The sequence below is a fragment of the Simochromis diagramma genome, unplaced genomic scaffold (genome assembly GCF_900408965.1).
Source record: "Simochromis diagramma unplaced genomic scaffold, fSimDia1.1 OVJJ01000421.1, whole genome shotgun sequence".
In the NCBI taxonomy this organism is placed as follows: Eukaryota; Metazoa; Chordata; class Actinopteri; order Cichliformes; family Cichlidae; genus Simochromis; species Simochromis diagramma.
The window spans coordinates 10,683,176-10,700,465 of NW_024387250.1; the positions used below are offsets into that span (position 1 = coordinate 10,683,176).

Consider the following 17,290-nt stretch of genomic DNA (forward strand, 5'->3'; position numbering starts at 1 on the left):
CAGGCTGGACTACCTGCATTTCCTCATCACTTGTATGTGAATGTATGTGACTGACGTTAGCAGAACACAGTGAAGAAGGTGCAGAGAACTTCATATGTGAGATCAGTGACTTAACATGCATTAGTGCTACAGCTCACTCATGCTCTCTATCACTTTGTGCAGCTGGAGCTGTGTTAGATGGCTAAGTTGCGTGCAACCTTTCCAGTTGACACTGGAGAGCATGATGGATTAACATTATATAAAATACACCGAACAGACAATGACAACACTGAAGACGTAGAGAGTAGGTTATAAATTAAAAGCAATTTTTTTTGTTGCTGCACTGAACCAAACCAATCTTTTCTGAACATCAGCTCAATAAAAGGTTTAATCAGTTTGAAGTCACGGGAAGATCTGAAATAATTCTGGAAAATCTGGAAAACAGCATCTGTGACCTGCAACCGGTTATGTCACTTAATCTGTGACCAAATACATAAATGAACGATTCCTCATTATGAGAAGAAAAAACAATCTTGCTGACATACAGCTTGTGTTCAAATATTTGACGCTTGGAGAGAGAAAGCAATAATTAAATGTTATTAATAAAGCGTGTTTAAAATCAAAGTGCTATACTACGAAAAATTTAAACAATGAAAAACTCAAAGTAGTTCCTAAAAATCCGTAATGCACACATTCACAGCATTTATGTAAAATAACACAAGAGCAGCTTGTCCTCTGAACACAGTTCCAGATATCAGCTTCCAAAAGCTTAAGAGGAAAAAAAAGCATTTCTTTAGCTCAGATTTAAATATCGCCACAGCTGATGAATTTCTGAGGTCGCTTGGGAGAGTTTTAGTTCAACCACAGCAGAGGCACAATAAACTTCGATCACTGGACAGTCAAGAGTGACTGGGAAGCAGACCCTAATGATCTTCAGGAAGTGAATGGATGCAGCATATATAGCACATATGCAGGTGTAAGACCATTTAAGGCTTTAAATACAAATAGTGCAACTTTATAGTAGTATACTACTAACTGTGGTTTGTAGTCTAAATGTAACAAATCTGACGCTTTTAAAACAAATTCTATTTTTACCAACAAATTCTGTCTTCACCACTCATCTGATCTTTTTCTAATGCACATTATTTTGATTAATGAAATAGGAACACAATTTAAAATTGTTTGTAGAGGTTTAAAACCCTTTTTTTCTTTCTTTTTTTCATGACATAATCATACAGTAATTAAACTGTCCTTGTGTCACACTCGAGGATACGGCGAACAAATGTGTCACTCAGTAAAAACCAGCCAAATCGCAAACCCTTTTCTCTGTAAAGAAAACCTTGGAGAAAAAGACCCAGAGAAGACTATTGTGCATTTAATGCTATTGACTAAATGATAATCTTAAAGCTCGTAGTTCGCTTTGGCAAATGGTCAGCGGGGATGGAGAGCATATGTAATTTGTACCCAACTGGCTAACAACATTCAAAAGCAGCTGCGTGTGTCCTTTAAGGGGTCTAATAAACAAGCATGAAGGAAAATGGCTGAACGATCCCACTGAGAGCTCAACACCTGCACACACTCAGCTCACCAAAACAGCTGGTGCGATCCACGGCGAGGTTTTCCCTCGTTCTGGAGAGGAGTCTTTGTTCGATCTCAGCTGATATGATAAGTTTGAATGTTCTTTCATTGGAGATGTTTAAATACCATCTCAGGTCAAACCATTTTATCACACAGCTGCTTAAATTGTGAACCACTATTTTTGAATCCAAAAGTGCACAAAAGTCACCATTTTTATCTTTCTTTACAAGGTTGCTCAGGTAAAATCTGCAAAACTGCTCGCTTTTTGAAGCTTTGTGTTGAGTCATTGTTTGCAGTTTATGGTCCAGAATCCTTGTGTCATTTTTAGCTTTCACTGAAACCAACAGTACACAAGAGATAGCAGAGCATTTCAAGACTTTGTTGTTCTTTCAGGAGTTTGTGGAGAAAAAATATAGAAGCAAAGGCTGATGAGTTCATCACAGTTAAAAGCTTATGATGTGATGATCCACTATGGCTTGGTTTAGTTGTTATTTAAGGTTTAAAGCAAGACATTAAAGCAAACAAACAAATAAATAAATGCTTCTTCATCTACCCGTCAATTTTGAGATTGTGGAAAGAAAAATCCCCCATACACATGCCAGTATTCATTTAATTACTCAAATTATTCTATGTTTAATAAGATTATACCTCATGTGCAAATTACATCCAATTTCCAAAAACTTAAAAATAGATAAATAAAGAAATAATTAAATTAAATCCACTATGTAATTGTTTTACAAGACAAAGCTTTCAAAGCCTGATTTCATACTCTGATAATCAGAAAGTGTTCAAGCAGTTTCAAATACTCTAATCACCGCAGTGTTTTTTGCTTCTTTTTTTAGTACTTTATTGGAGCACAATCTTTCAGAAGCTCACTGCATTATTTTCAACTGAAGGAATACAGTTGTGAATAAAATGTCAAGCTATCTCTTTACCTTATTCACCTGCAATCTCACCTGAAATAAATCAGTAACTAATGGGCAGTTATGGTTAAAAACAAACAAACAGGTGTGCTCACGGGCGGCGCAACCTTTATTTTTATTTCTGCAGTAGATCAAAAGCAATACAGAAGTATAAACAGTACAAGTTTAACATTTCACTTATTTCACTGATTAATCTGGCAATATTTTATAATAAAGTATAATATTAATTATAAACTGCCAGAAAACTAAGCCAGAGTTGACTTATTCAAATTGTTTTGTTTAGTTGGATGTTTAAAATTGAGACGTTACATGAATGTAAATCAGATAAACTATCACTTTAGAAGCTGGAGCGAGCAAAAGTTTTGCTTTGCTACTTTACCACACAAGCAAAACATCGTGATAGATTTTCTGTGAAGTGACCAATCGGTTAATGATCTAATAACTTCATCTCCAGACCAGCTTCAACCGTCTGTTTTGACAGAGCAGGGCAGGGTTTCCACAAACTTGAAAATCATCTGTTAATGGTTTAAATCGTGCAGAGTCTCCTTGGCTCACTGCGTCTTGATAAGCCCGGCAATCTTCGGCTCTGTGTGTGTGTGTTATGTGTGTGTTTTGTGTGTGTTTTGGCTGGACCCTCCGCGGCTGTGTGTGTGGGTGGTTGCCTCCACCCATTAGAACGGGTCATCTCTCTCTCATGGAGAGTTTTCACGGCTGTGGAGCGGATTAGGAGCAGAGAGGGAGGCAGACAGAGAGAGAGGAGAAGAGATTATTGGGCATGCTGGAAGGAGGAAGGAGGGAGTCTCAAAAAGCGAGAATTAGCATCTACACTTCAGCATTTGTTTGTGGTATGTAGCTGACACTCATCCAGAGTGCCCGGGTGTACAGTGAGTACAAATGGAGGAACAAGTGAACACTGGCATCTCGTCACAAGTGGCCTTTAGAAGAGAGGAAAGGAGGTCTGAAGGGAAGAGAGAGGAGACTGTTGGGTTAAAGAGAGCCTATGTTAATGCATTTATAATTACATAAACTACAAGACAGGTTAAATCTATGCTGACATTTTAACAAGGTTTAAAAATCCGAGCCAAGATAATATTTGTTCCAATCCCTGCTTATTTAAACTAAATTATCTTGTAATTACAATTGCAGTGTGATAAGTTTCACTTTGATTAACAGATAGAAGCTTAAGGTGAAAGTCAAGCGCATAGAAATTAAAATATTCTTTATTTAAATATTCTAAACCACTCATGTGGATGCAAATTGACTAAAGGCTTACTAACTTTTTTTTATGGCTTATGTGATCGAGTCTAGAGGTCCGTGATAAACTGAAACGACACCAAAGCAGAAGAAGTTTAAATATCTAGGGTCAACCATCCAAAGAAACGGAGAGTGCACAAAAGTGTCAGAAGAACAGCAGGAAGAGTGAAAGATGCTAGTGAAACCTGCTGAGGTATGAATCGGGGATAGTGGCACTGAGGAGGCTGAGGTGGAGGTGGCAGAGCTGAAGATGTGTAGATTTTTATTGGGAGTGACCAGAGGGAAAAGATTAGAAATGAGTATATCAGAGGGACAGCTCAGGATGAGTGCTTTGGAGACAACGTTAGAGAGGCAAGGCTGAGGTGGTTTGAACATGTGCAGAGGAGGGTTATAGATATACTAAATATAAAGAGTGTTGAAGATGGAGCTGCCAGGCAGTAGGAAAAGAGGAAGATTAACTGATGTAGTGAACTAGGACATGCAGAGGGTCGGTGTGACATAAGAGGATGCTTTTGAGGAGGATCTGGAGGCAGATGATCCACTCTGGTGACTGAAGGGAGCAGACAAAAGATGTGGCTTTCCTTTCTTTCCCCACCGTTTATGGTTATCCGCCCCACCCTTTCCCCATCTTGTGTGTAACTTGAAAATTTACGGACATCCCGAAATGTTACAATATACCTTCTGGACCAAGAAGATTGCCATAAAATTACAAAGTTGCCTTTGTTGTTGTTTTTTTGTTAGAAATACGTCAAGGCCTGCTGTTTTAAGCCCTTTAGGTGTACATTTGACCCACCTGAACCTCCCAGTTATGTTGCAGTGGTGACATTTTGAAGCATGTTCGTTTAAACTGGCTTCTCATTGTGTAAAATACGTGACGGGGGAGGGGGGGGGGTACCCATCTGTCAGCATGCCACATCTCAAAGCAATTGTTTAAAAAAAAAGTTGCAAAACCAACGGCGTTAAAATGTCATTGTGTTCCATCTCATATTTATAATGAATTACAGGCTCGACAGTCAGAGAATATATGATCGTCTTTATGGAATGTTTACATCTCGGTTGGTGTCTGAATGGAGCCGGGAGGTGATTAAGACATGAAGTGAACCAAACATTAAACCAGACAAAGTTTCGCATTTACAATTAAAGTTTGAACTACGATCTTAATGGCTGTCCCTCTCTTTCACACACACAAAGACACGACACATCCCCCCCTGCACACACACACACACACACGGAGGAGCACCATTCGCCAGTTGGTCTTAAAGAGGCAAATTCCTCCACAGCATTTTCTCAACATCGTAAAGCGTCTGCCGTTAAAGCAATGTTTTTTCAATCCGTCTGCTCCCCCTGACATTTCCAGATAACGTTGGCGTTAGGTTGATTTGGGGGAATTTGCACACCATATGCTGCTGTGTCAAACACCTACATTTAAGCCGACTATGCCTCTGCATCTCCTAATAGCGGCATCATTGGAGCTTGTTTATCTAATGTGCCTGTTAATGTTATTTATTGGGAGTCTGCCCGCTATCCAGTTCCTCCATGCATGCTAAGGAGACAGACATAAGATATGCAAATGCTAACGTCGACCGAACTTTGTGGCAGTAAAACAGAACATTTGCATTTGATGTAGCACATAATAAACTAGTTATTAGCATTTTAAATGCGTCAAACAAACTTGAAAAATGTGGCCTGTGCTGATGTGCTTTTTATTATTGCTGTGTGCAAGGAAAACACACATACACACGCCACACGTGCCTTCAAACGCTCAAAAAAAAAAGAGTGCATGGGGAGACACATTATTATAAAACTGCTGTACACAGGACAGGATGTCACGAGGCAAAGAGTCACAGGACGGATGATTTTGTTTCCTCACCGTCTGGTATTTTGGTGCCATAAACTTCCTCTTTCTCAAACTCTACCCATTAAGCTATGCAGAAAATTTCATTTCATCAGCAAATCAGAGAAGAAACTCCAGTTTCAGCTTTGACAAGAAGAGATGATAAACAGGCTGGCCTGCCTGCTGCTGATTTATTAACCGAGTCACAAGCATAGGCTGTATATAAAGGATGGACATAGATTTTCTGGTCTGAACAATGAAACCAAAGTGAAAGTGCCTTAAAATGCCATTCTTTTCAGTGGCCAGCGGGGGGCGATGGTTTCAAAAAGAAGGCCGATATCTCTTACTGTAATGCACAAAATCTGTGTTCATTTACCTTGAAGAGTTGAGGAACCAAACATGGCCAGATGTAGCTGCTGGGCTGAAGACACAAGTGTACGATTATGCTGGTTTTTGCCACGGTTTTAATGGTATCCCTTCAAGGTTTAAATACATATAAATACACACAGATAGATGTGGCAACTGTTTAAAAACTTTGCAAAAAAAACCCTCGACAGTCTTGGCCTCTGGTTTTGACTTTTTCTCCTCCTTATCAGCGCGTTTGACGTGATATTGTCTTAAGTGGGACACCTATCGTTTCAAAATATTAGTTAGTGTTGACAAGAAATATATATAGCACAGCTGCAGGGGCCTATATGACCTTTTAAGGAACAATTTTAGCTGCTACTATAGGTCAAATGTTTGTGAAACTTGCACACAATGGCTACCTCAAGGGTCTATAACCACACTGTGCTTAAGGTAATACAGGTTGTTTTACGGGGACTCGCTACTCCTCGTGGAGTATGGGTGAGATTTCACTGAAACAAGATTTATTTGTCCTTGATGTGACTGTTTACAAGCTTCCTTGACGTCTCTGTGGATTTTATTTCTCACTAGTTTGTGCAAGACAGCAAACCAACCAAGAAAACTTGTAACTTTCTTTCTGTATTTCATGCATTATACTAACCTATTAATTGTGATGGATCATAAGTCAGATACGTTATTGACATGCTGCCATTAATCCACCTCCTAGTAGTGCAAGGATGCAATCAGAATCAAATTTGACTTCAGTGACTTGCCCGAGGATACTTTGGCAGGTGGAAGATCAAACAGCTAACCATGGGAGTAGCAGCACAAGTCAGCTGATCACAGCCTGCACATGAAAAATCCACTGTGCTCACCCAATTTTTGGTTCCCACCTGTGATGTTCCACTTTAACCCCTGCTGATAGCCTCAAACCCAGCCTCAAAGTATCCCAAGCGACTGTATTACTACTGCTGGTGTTGGTCTCAAGCCTGGATAATGGATGGTTGCATCAGGAAACACATCTGGAATTAAATTTTGCCAAATCAAACATGAGGATCGATCTGTAGCAGGATCAGCCGAAGGCACCGTTACCCCATAGCTTAGCAGCTAATTCCTATGGCTATAAATAAAGCAACAACAGTAATAATGTGTAAATAAACTGATATTTATATGGCATTTTTTTTGCGTATTTTCCTGAGCAACCATATGAAACTCTAGTATTACGACTATCCTGGTACCTAAATGATTTTAATGGGAGTAACACTCATTAGTTAAGCTCATATTTCTTTTTTCTATCTTCTCTTCCTTTTTAGACTGTTTGTGTGATTAGCATGCTGAGCCAGAGCTTCAATGAATAAGAAGCATGGATGGCTTATGTTTCACTGCCCCTGCTACCTAGCGAACACAGAGCGCCGGGGGGGAGCTGTCTGAATTGGTTTTTCATTAGGAGTTAATGATGTGATAATCTCTCTAACAGTATCCAGGCCTTAGACCCTGCAGCCTGCAGTACTCCTCTAATCGAGTGTGTATGAGTGTGTCTGCCGTCCAACATACATATGTTTAAAAGAAGGGACTGTATTTGTGAATGTGAATCATTATAACCCAGTGTGGATGGTGAGCGTTATACAGCCAGGGTTGAGATGGATGGGCAGTCATCACTGAACCACACATGCACGCAAACATGTGCACAGATCAGACCTGATCTGATCTCTACATGTAACCCCGCTCACCCACCCTCACCCCATCACACCAGCTTAAATCTTACATGTTAATCTCCCTCCTTCTCTCTGTCTTTCTCTCAAACACGCACAAACATACTCGCTTTCATTCTCCGCTTGCAGAGACCCCTGCTTCATTTTCTGGTCATGTGCACCCATTGCGAGGGGGCGAAGCGGACACAAAGTGAAACAGGGAGCAGAATGGGGAGGAGAGGAGGCGAGGCTGGAGCTGCGGCCTGAAAGGAGGCGGTGGGAGGTGTCTAATTGTCCCACGCTGAAAGGGACAGTTAAAAGGAGAATCTTGTTGCAAAAGCTGGTGGGCTGGGCTGGAGGCTGGTTAAGTGCTGGTGGTGTGTGTAACCGTGTGTGTGTAACTGTGTGTGTGTGTGTCTGTGTGTGCTTGTATGAGTGTGAGTCTAATGAGGAGGAGGATGACTGATGACCAAAGGGAGGATGATACTGAAGAGGATGAGTTTAAAGGTTAAAGAAATAAATTAAAATTGCAGTTAAGTTAGTTTTAGAGCAGAAATATTAATATCAACACTCAACACGATCCAATATTGTAATTAGCTAATAAAAAAGCTAATTAATTCCAAAAATGTATAACTAACAGCGTGCATAGTGTCACTTTCACTCCTGGTTTGCACTCACACACCCTGAAAGACATCCAACAAAACAGAGGTTATAAACTATGTTGCATGGTAGAAAATCCAATTAATTCATATTTAAGACAGTACTGCTTATTGACAAAACATATTATACTATCTAAGACAATGCTGGTATAATTTTAATGTGATGAAAATGCTGTCAAACCATGATAAATACTGATATAAAGCATTTTCTTTCCCTGAGAAAACGAGACAAGGCCTAACATGTGAGGCACATGGGCAGTATATGTAGTGCCTTAACCTTGCCTTTTTACATTTTTATTATGTGTTACATTGGTGTGCATCATGAATGATCCACTAATACAAATAAGCCCCTAGTGTACCTCCAAGTATATGTTGGTAAATATAATTACACCATAATATCAAGTAAAAGAGGTGAAAATTCCATTTGTTTCTTGGGCTGTATTATAAAGTATTACTAAAATTTCCAGAGGAAACTCTACCTACCTTGGCTACTTTTGTACTTATGCTGTATCACTGCTATTTTACAATAATGTTGCTGCTGCTTTCATCTGGTGGTGATAGATTTACACTTTGAGTTAGGTCATGTGTCATCAGTGACAGTAGCTCAAAAAGAAAAAACATCACTTTTTTTTATATAGTCATAAAAATCATTATCACAGATTTTCTTAAACTATCTTATGGTTTAAGGGTACATCACCCATTCCTACCACCTGTACAGGCCATCCAACAAATTCAAGTTCTTTAATCCATATCACTAGTCATCGCCATGCACCTACCAGGTAGTCATGCTAGTTACCTCAATCTAATGCAATCTAACAGCAGTTCATGAAGTAATCACAACCTCTAATCTACTGAGTCGTGTCCCGGAGCATAATTTTTCATTGGGCTAAGCTCATATATATAGATTCATGTGCCATCACTTCAAATGCACTAAGCTACTAGTAACTGAAGGGTTAGCTTTAGGTCTGTGAAGGTCTGTTAGCTTTAGCTTTACTGACATCGTGCAGATCAGGTGCTTCATTACCAAATGGCATGATTTAATTTGACTTACTGTTGTAGAGTATATCAGCAGAGAGGACATTTTTGGGTGGGCATAGACACCAACACTGTGGGGTTGTTGGTTCTGATTAGCAAGCTAGCTGTAGCGCTACTAACACAAGATGCAGGATGTAGCTGGTGTTAACAGCTCAAGTCTGTTGTCCTTAGGCCAATGCTCAGGTATACAGTACAATATATACACTGATCTCTCAGTTGTGTTACAACACATCTGACTTAGACGCAGCAGTGTATCAAGGAGTCTAAGCATGCACCAAAAGGATGCTGTCATTTAACGGTCACAGGTGTTTACTTGATGTTTGACAAAGAACTGTTAAAGATGTAAAAGATTTCTTGCACTGTTATGTAGCAAAGATTCTAAACTAAATTGTTTTCCAAAATTGTTTTCAATAAGGAAAACAAGAATTGCACACATTGATCAGTCGTGCATTGGGATGAAAAATATGTGTCTGAAAACTTCATTGCTTCTGTTTGATAAAAACATGCCTCAGAAAGCTTTGAGATGCCAATTTTGTATCAGAGTGTGTTCAGACAGAGAGAAATAAGAACATGAAGGTATGTTTCTTCATTACTGAAATGTTAATTTGACTTGTTTTTGCCTAATTAACGCCAGTGTCTTCCAAGAACAAAACAGCCCGACAAATATTAATTAGGACCTCAATATTCATGTTGGCAGAGATGGTTGTGAGGTCTGTAATTAACGAGATTTTAATCGTTTGATCATCTCCTTAATTAAAGGCTTGCTATAATTTGAAGGTTTGTTTACTTTTCACAAAATAGGAATGAAGAAATCTTATTGATATTCTTTTACCCACAATTCACCCAAAGAAAACTGAGAAGGCAAAATCAAGCTTTTAAAAGTTGCCATAAGATATCTGAGAGGTGCGGTACATCTTTTACTTTTCAAATGTTGACCTATCATTTAGAAAAATAAATCTCAGAACTACTTTTTTTTTACGGTTTTTGCTTGGCATCACTGTGAGATATCAATACTCCTGTTGCTGTCTTCCATCTGCCACTCAAACACTTCAAACTAAGCGAAATCTCTTTTAGTGAAACTTCAAACTGTGGTTTGATGGTGTCTTTGATGGGTAAAATGAAAGGAGTATACATCCACAGTTATTCACGCATGGATTGTATTCAGTAAAATGATGTGTAGGCAACGTTTCTGTAAGAAAAACAAACTCTATCCATTGTCAGCTCAACTATTTGCAAGAATTTACAAGTTTCTTTTTTTTTTTTTTTTTTAGATTATATTAGCATAGAAACACATTTGTCCTCCTGAAGAAGGAAGAAATATAGATTGAAAATCATTCACCACAGTTAATAAGCCACATGGCAGGAGCCCAATGCATTTAGGCATGTACATATGGTCAAGACCACCTGCTGAGGTGACTGAATGTGGTGTGGTTGTTATTTCAGACACTCCTGATCCACTGTGGTTTTCCACACAACCATCTCTAGGGTTTACAGGGATTGGTCAGAAAAAGAGAAAATATCTACACCTTAGCCATTCTCTGGGCAAAAATGCCTTCTTGGTGAATAAAGGGAATAGTAGCTGAAATAACTAATTGTTAAAACCACATCTTTCTGAACCTTTAAGCACATGTGCTACAACAGCAGAAGACCACAGTGTACCCATCTTCTGATAGCATCTTCCAGCAGGAAAACTCGCTATGTCATAAAGATCAGATCATCTCAAACTGGTTTCTTGAACACGATGATGAGTTCACTGTACTCAAATGGCATCAAAGAATTATGGCAGTCCAACACAGTACTATCAAGGTGTAACTTATGAAGTAGACAGTGAGCATATAGTTACTTGATTGCTACAAATGAACGGCTCTAGGTTTCTGTTCCCACTTTTATATAGATGTTAATGGAGGTCCATAATAAATAAAGTCAGAATAACTCTCAGCAATATTTAATTATTTAATTTATTTAATTTATTTAAAGTTACTGTCAGATTTCTGTTTTTTTGTTAATTTGTTAAAGTATGTGGCATGAACCAATGCCAGATACTGTCACATTTTACTCCTTTGATAGTCCTTTAAAGTGAAAGTTAGCATCAGATACAGAAGGGATGGCACAAAAGACAAACTCTACAAGTAAAAAAAAATTCTACAATATAAAACACACAACCCAACTTTTGTTAATATGCAGCAAAGAAAAAGGTTTTAAAGCAATTTTAAATCAGATTAATTGTTAGTGTCTTGCAGCCTCAAGCAGTTCGTTTTAACAAAATTGTTCAGCGGTAAATGTTACATTTTGGTGATTTTTGAAAAATAATGTTAACTGCTTCATCTTATTTATGATGATATATTTTGGCTTTCAGGAGAGTCCAGGTGAAGCTCTAATCTCTTAAAGCCATAACAAGATTTCTAATGAGTTCCTGCAACACATAAATAAATGTGTAAGGTCACAGAGTGAAGACTCATATGCCCACCTCCACAGACCAGGTAAGTGTTTACAGTCTTTACTGAAGTAAAGCATGGTTTGATATACAGACGATTACTCCATGTGAACTAAAGCAGAAAGAACACAAAGAGGCAAAATGAGGAGACAAAACATGTCTAACTCCTGACGATCTTTCCCGTTCTGCATTTCAGAGTATGTGAGAACTCAACACATAATATTTCATTCTTTTTTTTTTACCAGTGACATCAGCTATTATCTTTGGCTCTGACTTTTACTTTCTTTATTGTCTCAGGTATGTGTGTCGTTGTTCTTTAAGGTAAGAGATACTCAGCCAGTCATGTGTCACAGACACTCACTGCTGACCACAAAATACCAGAGAGAAGCTTCCAGTCACTGTGGACTGTCCTGAGACTAGTAGAGGTGGTCTAGTAGCCGGAGCCTCCCAAGAGGTAGATGAAGAGGAGACTGGTTGCTACTGGAGATCATGTTTAATTTTTCAGATGTTTTTACATTTAAATGGAGGATCTGACTCAAACTCTATGGGCCTTTAGAGATCATAACAAACAAGATCTTCTGAACTTTTAGTTGTCTGTCGTCTTCCACTGGATCCTATCCCAGGTGCACCAGGCAGGATGCAAGATGAACAGGTAAATAGCAACAGGTCACTTGCAAAGTCCACATAGAAAGCCCCTCAGCCAGCTGATGGGTTCAAACCTGGGACCTTCTTTCTTTAAGGTGATGGTGCTAACCACCAAACCATCATGCTTCCAGACTTTTAGCACAACATATTTGTAATGCAGTAATACAGTATATACTGTAAGGAAAATAATGTCACTATAAAACAATACATCAAAGCATATAAATGCTTTCTAGTAGACCCTATTCGAGTAGAAACATTATAATAAAACTGTAAATGACCTATTATGGACTTAACTGTGTTACTATCTTGTGCTTTTGGGGTCAGTAATCTAAGCAGACCTCCTACCTCCTGCTCTTTGGTGACACATCAGAAATGTTTCTATATATCTCAGTCATTTAAAGGCATCTCTGTCTACATGCACACATGTGCAACACTCAGTTTTCTCATGACCCGATGTATGATTGCATGAACCTGTGATACCTAATACACATGCATTACAGAATGGTATATGTACAACATTCAAAACTGCAAATATAGACACCTTTTAAAATAGTAACAAACGGTGACGTCTAAGATAAAAAAGCAATAGCACTGGCTCAATTTGGGTCCCTGTGATTGTGTCCTTTTGCTGCCCAGAGAGCTGATGTGAGAGGGCAGAGAGCCACTTCTCAAAGAGAGGAAGAAAAAAAATGTGAGAGGGTTTCAAGAGAAGAAGCAAGCCTAACCAGAATCTTGTGAGAAGGAGCACAGAGAGTGAGAAAGAGTGTGAGAGGAGGAGAGAGGGGGAGAGATAAAAAAAAAAGATACGAACAGAGGAATAAAAGGAAAACGAGGAGCTTACGCAGTGAAAAGAGCACATTATGGGCGACCTGCTGCGACAGTAGTGTGGAGAACGGTGAATAACTGCCTTCATTTAGGCCAGTGTCCTGGTGGTGTTGAATCAGAGGCCTCAGATGGACACACACACTCACAAACACTAAAATACATAAGTAAAAAAATACCCTTTGCAAAGCATGTGTTCCTGCACAAATTGATATCTGACACACACACACACATGCTAACAGACCTGCTCTGCCCCTCTCATTCACACATTTCTCCACATTGGCCGGATTAGGAACACTTTCTCTTGGGTGTGCGAGGCTGCCCCACACACAAAGAAACACTTGGGGACAGGATTAGTAGGCTTACAGGGGATTCACATATGTCCAGTTCAAGCAATTGGTATTCAAAGCTTTACACTATCAAATGCCACCAAGAGAGAGCAAAGCCGACCAGCGCTTTTCTTTGCATTGGCAGCACCTTTATGAGAGGGGCTCTTTTGCTGGGCCAACAATAAGGCTGTGAATACACATTTTTACTGTTCTACCAGGGGGATCTCATTGGTGAAGGATGAAGCACGGAGCAGAGTTTGAGGCAGACTTTATTATCGGGGGTTTGAAGTGCTGGGTGGGTGAGAGTGCAGACGGATGGATGGATGGAGGCACGGATAGACAGATGGAGAGATAGGGATGCTGAGGTGGTTGGTCAGAGGAAGAGTGCTTCAGTTACTTCCACATGTTATTGTTGGTGGCCCGTTCCCCCACTCCACCTCGACAAAACAGATCTGGAGTAGACTCTTCAGAGTGGAGAGAGCACTCTCAGCTGCTCAATGTAGACAATACTGACTCAATTTACACCATTCGCCCAATATTTTAATGCACATTGAAAGATCAGCTTTTTGCTTCAGTGGATAAAAACTAACGTTTTGAATGTTTTCACTGCGTGTTGACAATACAGAATTTTTATGACTGCTTTTAAGATTTAGTAGTTTTTCTTCCCTTTGGTTTTTGACACATCTGTGGTTTGGCATGTCTTTCCATTTTGTCGTTTAAAATTTTTTAGACGTGGTTTGTGTGCATGGCTTGTATTTGGCTCATATTGTATTTTAAGTAGCTTATAATAAAATTTAATTGATTGCTGAAATGATTTCAATGTTTGAATGTTTTTCCAGTTTTTCCAGTAGTATTTATTTTAAGATAATAAATATTAGATAATAATAATAATAATAATAATAATAATAATAATAATAATAATAATAATAATAATAATAATAATGTGCTTTCAGCACATGGAAGCTAGATGTTGGACCATGAGGCACAGCCTTGTAAACTCTGACATCCGCATGCTGCCATATGGCCAGCAGAGTGCCGAGAGTCGGAGCCGGCATGTTACCTCCGTCCCAGCGGAGGCCCTGCACCCCTGCGGCAGCACTAACCGCTGAATGGGAAAAGCAATTTCCCTTCCCATTCCTCCTCATTCCCTCAGGCGGCCACCGGCGGAACCTCGGAGACTTTGGCTTAAATTTTGACCGTCCGATACAAAGTGAACAGCGTGTGTGTGAGTGTGTGTGAGGCTGATGAGGTTTTCTTCTTTTACAAAAATGCAGCATGATCTCTGTAGTTGCGTTTGACAACAATTTTAAACGGCTCTCTTTTCAAAATGTATTTCTTCTTTCTTGGGATGTGATCGCGGTGCGTGTGTGCGTAAAGTATGGGAAGATCTCATAATAAACCGCGTGTGCTTTGTGCAGTAAAAATCACTAAGGAAGAAAACTGACCGGTTTCTCCAGGAAGAGCAACTTTCCCATCCACGAGAGAAGTGGAGGGGAGAGGAGAGGAGCGCGGTGCCCCCCGACAGTTTTCTGACAATGGCAGTGAATGGTTGCGCACCGCGGTCACTGGGACAGTCAAAGCACACCGCCCCCTTTCTAACGGGCACGTCATCTTCCTAACTAGGCGTTATGAATAGGAAAGCCGCTTTTGTCTGTCCGCGCGTATAAATACCCACAATCAGTGTCCCCCTCACCGCAGAGTTACAGAGACACACGCAGAGTGAAAGTCGACAGACACTGACGCAAAGTGGGAACCGATGTGATAAGGACAGAAGCACGGGACAGGAGGGATACAGGCAACATCAGGTGACCAGAGTGACTAAAGGCTTCGGGAAAAAGAGAGAAAGGGAGAGGCAGGGAGTAAAAGCTGAGAGGGGAGAGTGTGGGGAGAGAGTGAAAGTGAGAGTGAGAGAGAGAGAGAGGGAGGAAGCCAGCAGCGACCTCCTACCCAACAACCTCGGAAGCAAACTCATAAAATGAATTCAGACTCCAGCCCAAGCAGCAGAGCCTCATCCCCGGACATGGACGGCATGTTTCTCCGTGACCACCACCCGCATCACCATCACCATCATCACCACATTGGCTCCTCCGTGTCCTCCTCCACGCAGAGCGGCGAGCAGCAGCGCCAGAAGATGAGCGGGGGCGAGCACCTGCGCTCAGGAGAAGCAAAGTCCGCGTCGGTGGGAAGCAGCAGTAGTAGCAGCAGCAGCAGCAGCAGCAGCAACAAGTATAAACTGAAGAAGCAAGTCACCGAGGAGGAAATGTACCAGCTCCGTCTCAAGATTAACGGCCGGGAGAGGAAGCGCATGCACGACCTCAACCTGGCCATGGACGGCCTACGCGAGGTGATGCCCTACGCGCACGGGCCCTCAGTGCGGAAGTTGTCCAAGATCGCCACGCTGCTTCTGGCCAGGAACTACATCCTGATGCTCACCAGCTCCCTGGACGAGATGAAGCGGCTGGTAGGGGAGATATATGGAGGGCAGCACTCAGCCTTCCACTGCGGCACGGTGACGCACGGCCCCGCCGGACACTCCGGAGGTCCCGCCGCTGCCGCCGCTGCAGCAGCCGCTGCCGCTCACCAGGTGCACCCTCTTCTCGGGAGCGCGCTGTCTTCTTCCACGTCCTCCACTCTGTCCAGCGCGCTGCCGGGGCTCACGTCCATCAGAGCACCCCATTCCCTGATGAAGGGGGCTCCAACTGCGCCCTCGGCCCTGCAGCTGGGCTCCGGTTTCCAACACTGGGCTGGGCTGCCGTGTCCCTGCACCATCTGCCAGGTGCCTCCGCCTCCTCCACACATCCCCATCACCTCTACCGGCCTCACGAGACTCTCAGGGGAGGGGAAAGACGGGATGAAATGATGCCCGTGTGTCTGATGAGCAGCAGAGACTGAGAGATGTAATGATGTTTGTAAATAGATAATTCAGGGCATGAGGGGGAATTTGGCCTTACTGGTGCATGTTGTTGTTTAGTCTGTTTTCTTGTTTGGCGTATAACAGAAAAGCCTTTTTCCTCCTTGTAACAAGGACTTAGACTATATATATAAAGACTACTGATTTTTGCCAGTTGATGGTAAAAAAAAAAAGAAAGAAAGAAAGAAAATACACACCGCGCTCCTGCTGTGTTTAACTGAGTCTTCGTTGCACATGACATTGTGAAAGGTGAAGGAGGCAGCATGAACATTTTAATTTTGCTTCTTTCTTTTTCTTTTTTTTTAAACATTTTTTTAAATATATCAAGCGTCATTTTGTGAAAACGAAGAATGCTCTGTGCCTTGTACCAAGGATTTTAAACTTGAGTTCTATGTAAAAAATAAATAACAACATGTTTGTGTTTGGCTAAAACGATTCTGCCACCACGGAAATTTGTTTTAAATTTTTTTAAGATTTATTTTAATCGTGTGGCTCACTGTGTGTCGATTTGTGCCCTGATTTCTATTGATTTCTATTTTGATTTTAACTTCTGTTTTTTTTGCATGATGGTGTAATTATCACAGCATGATTGTTTTTGCTGAAATGAATTTGTTATGCCCAGAGACCCCGTGTCTTTATTTTTGTACATTGTTGATGACTGATGAAATATTTATTATCGCCCAGCGTCACTGGATGAAATTTCAATAAAACTGGAATTATGAATCATACCCAATTTATTCCTCTGTTTCTTTTAAATACTCACCAAATCACCGAAACGACATTTTTTTCTATCATATAAGAATTAAACCCCCGGAAGTTTAAGTCAGTTTTACTTTTTTATTTCTTTAATT

The 17,290-nt window shown here is 40.6% G+C and overlaps 1 protein-coding gene across 1 annotated transcript; it reads left to right on the forward strand.

Annotated features, from left to right (window-relative positions):
• The first annotated feature begins 15,183 nt into the window (after positions 1-15,183).
• olig3 (oligodendrocyte transcription factor 3) lies at positions 15,184-17,155 on the forward strand. The gene has a single exon (XM_040001998.1). It carries the CDS (start codon positions 15,504-15,506, stop codon positions 16,386-16,388), a length of 885 nt encoding a protein of 294 aa, XP_039857932.1. The 5' UTR covers positions 15,184-15,503; the 3' UTR covers positions 16,389-17,155.
• The last annotated feature ends 135 nt before the right edge of the window (positions 17,156-17,290 follow it).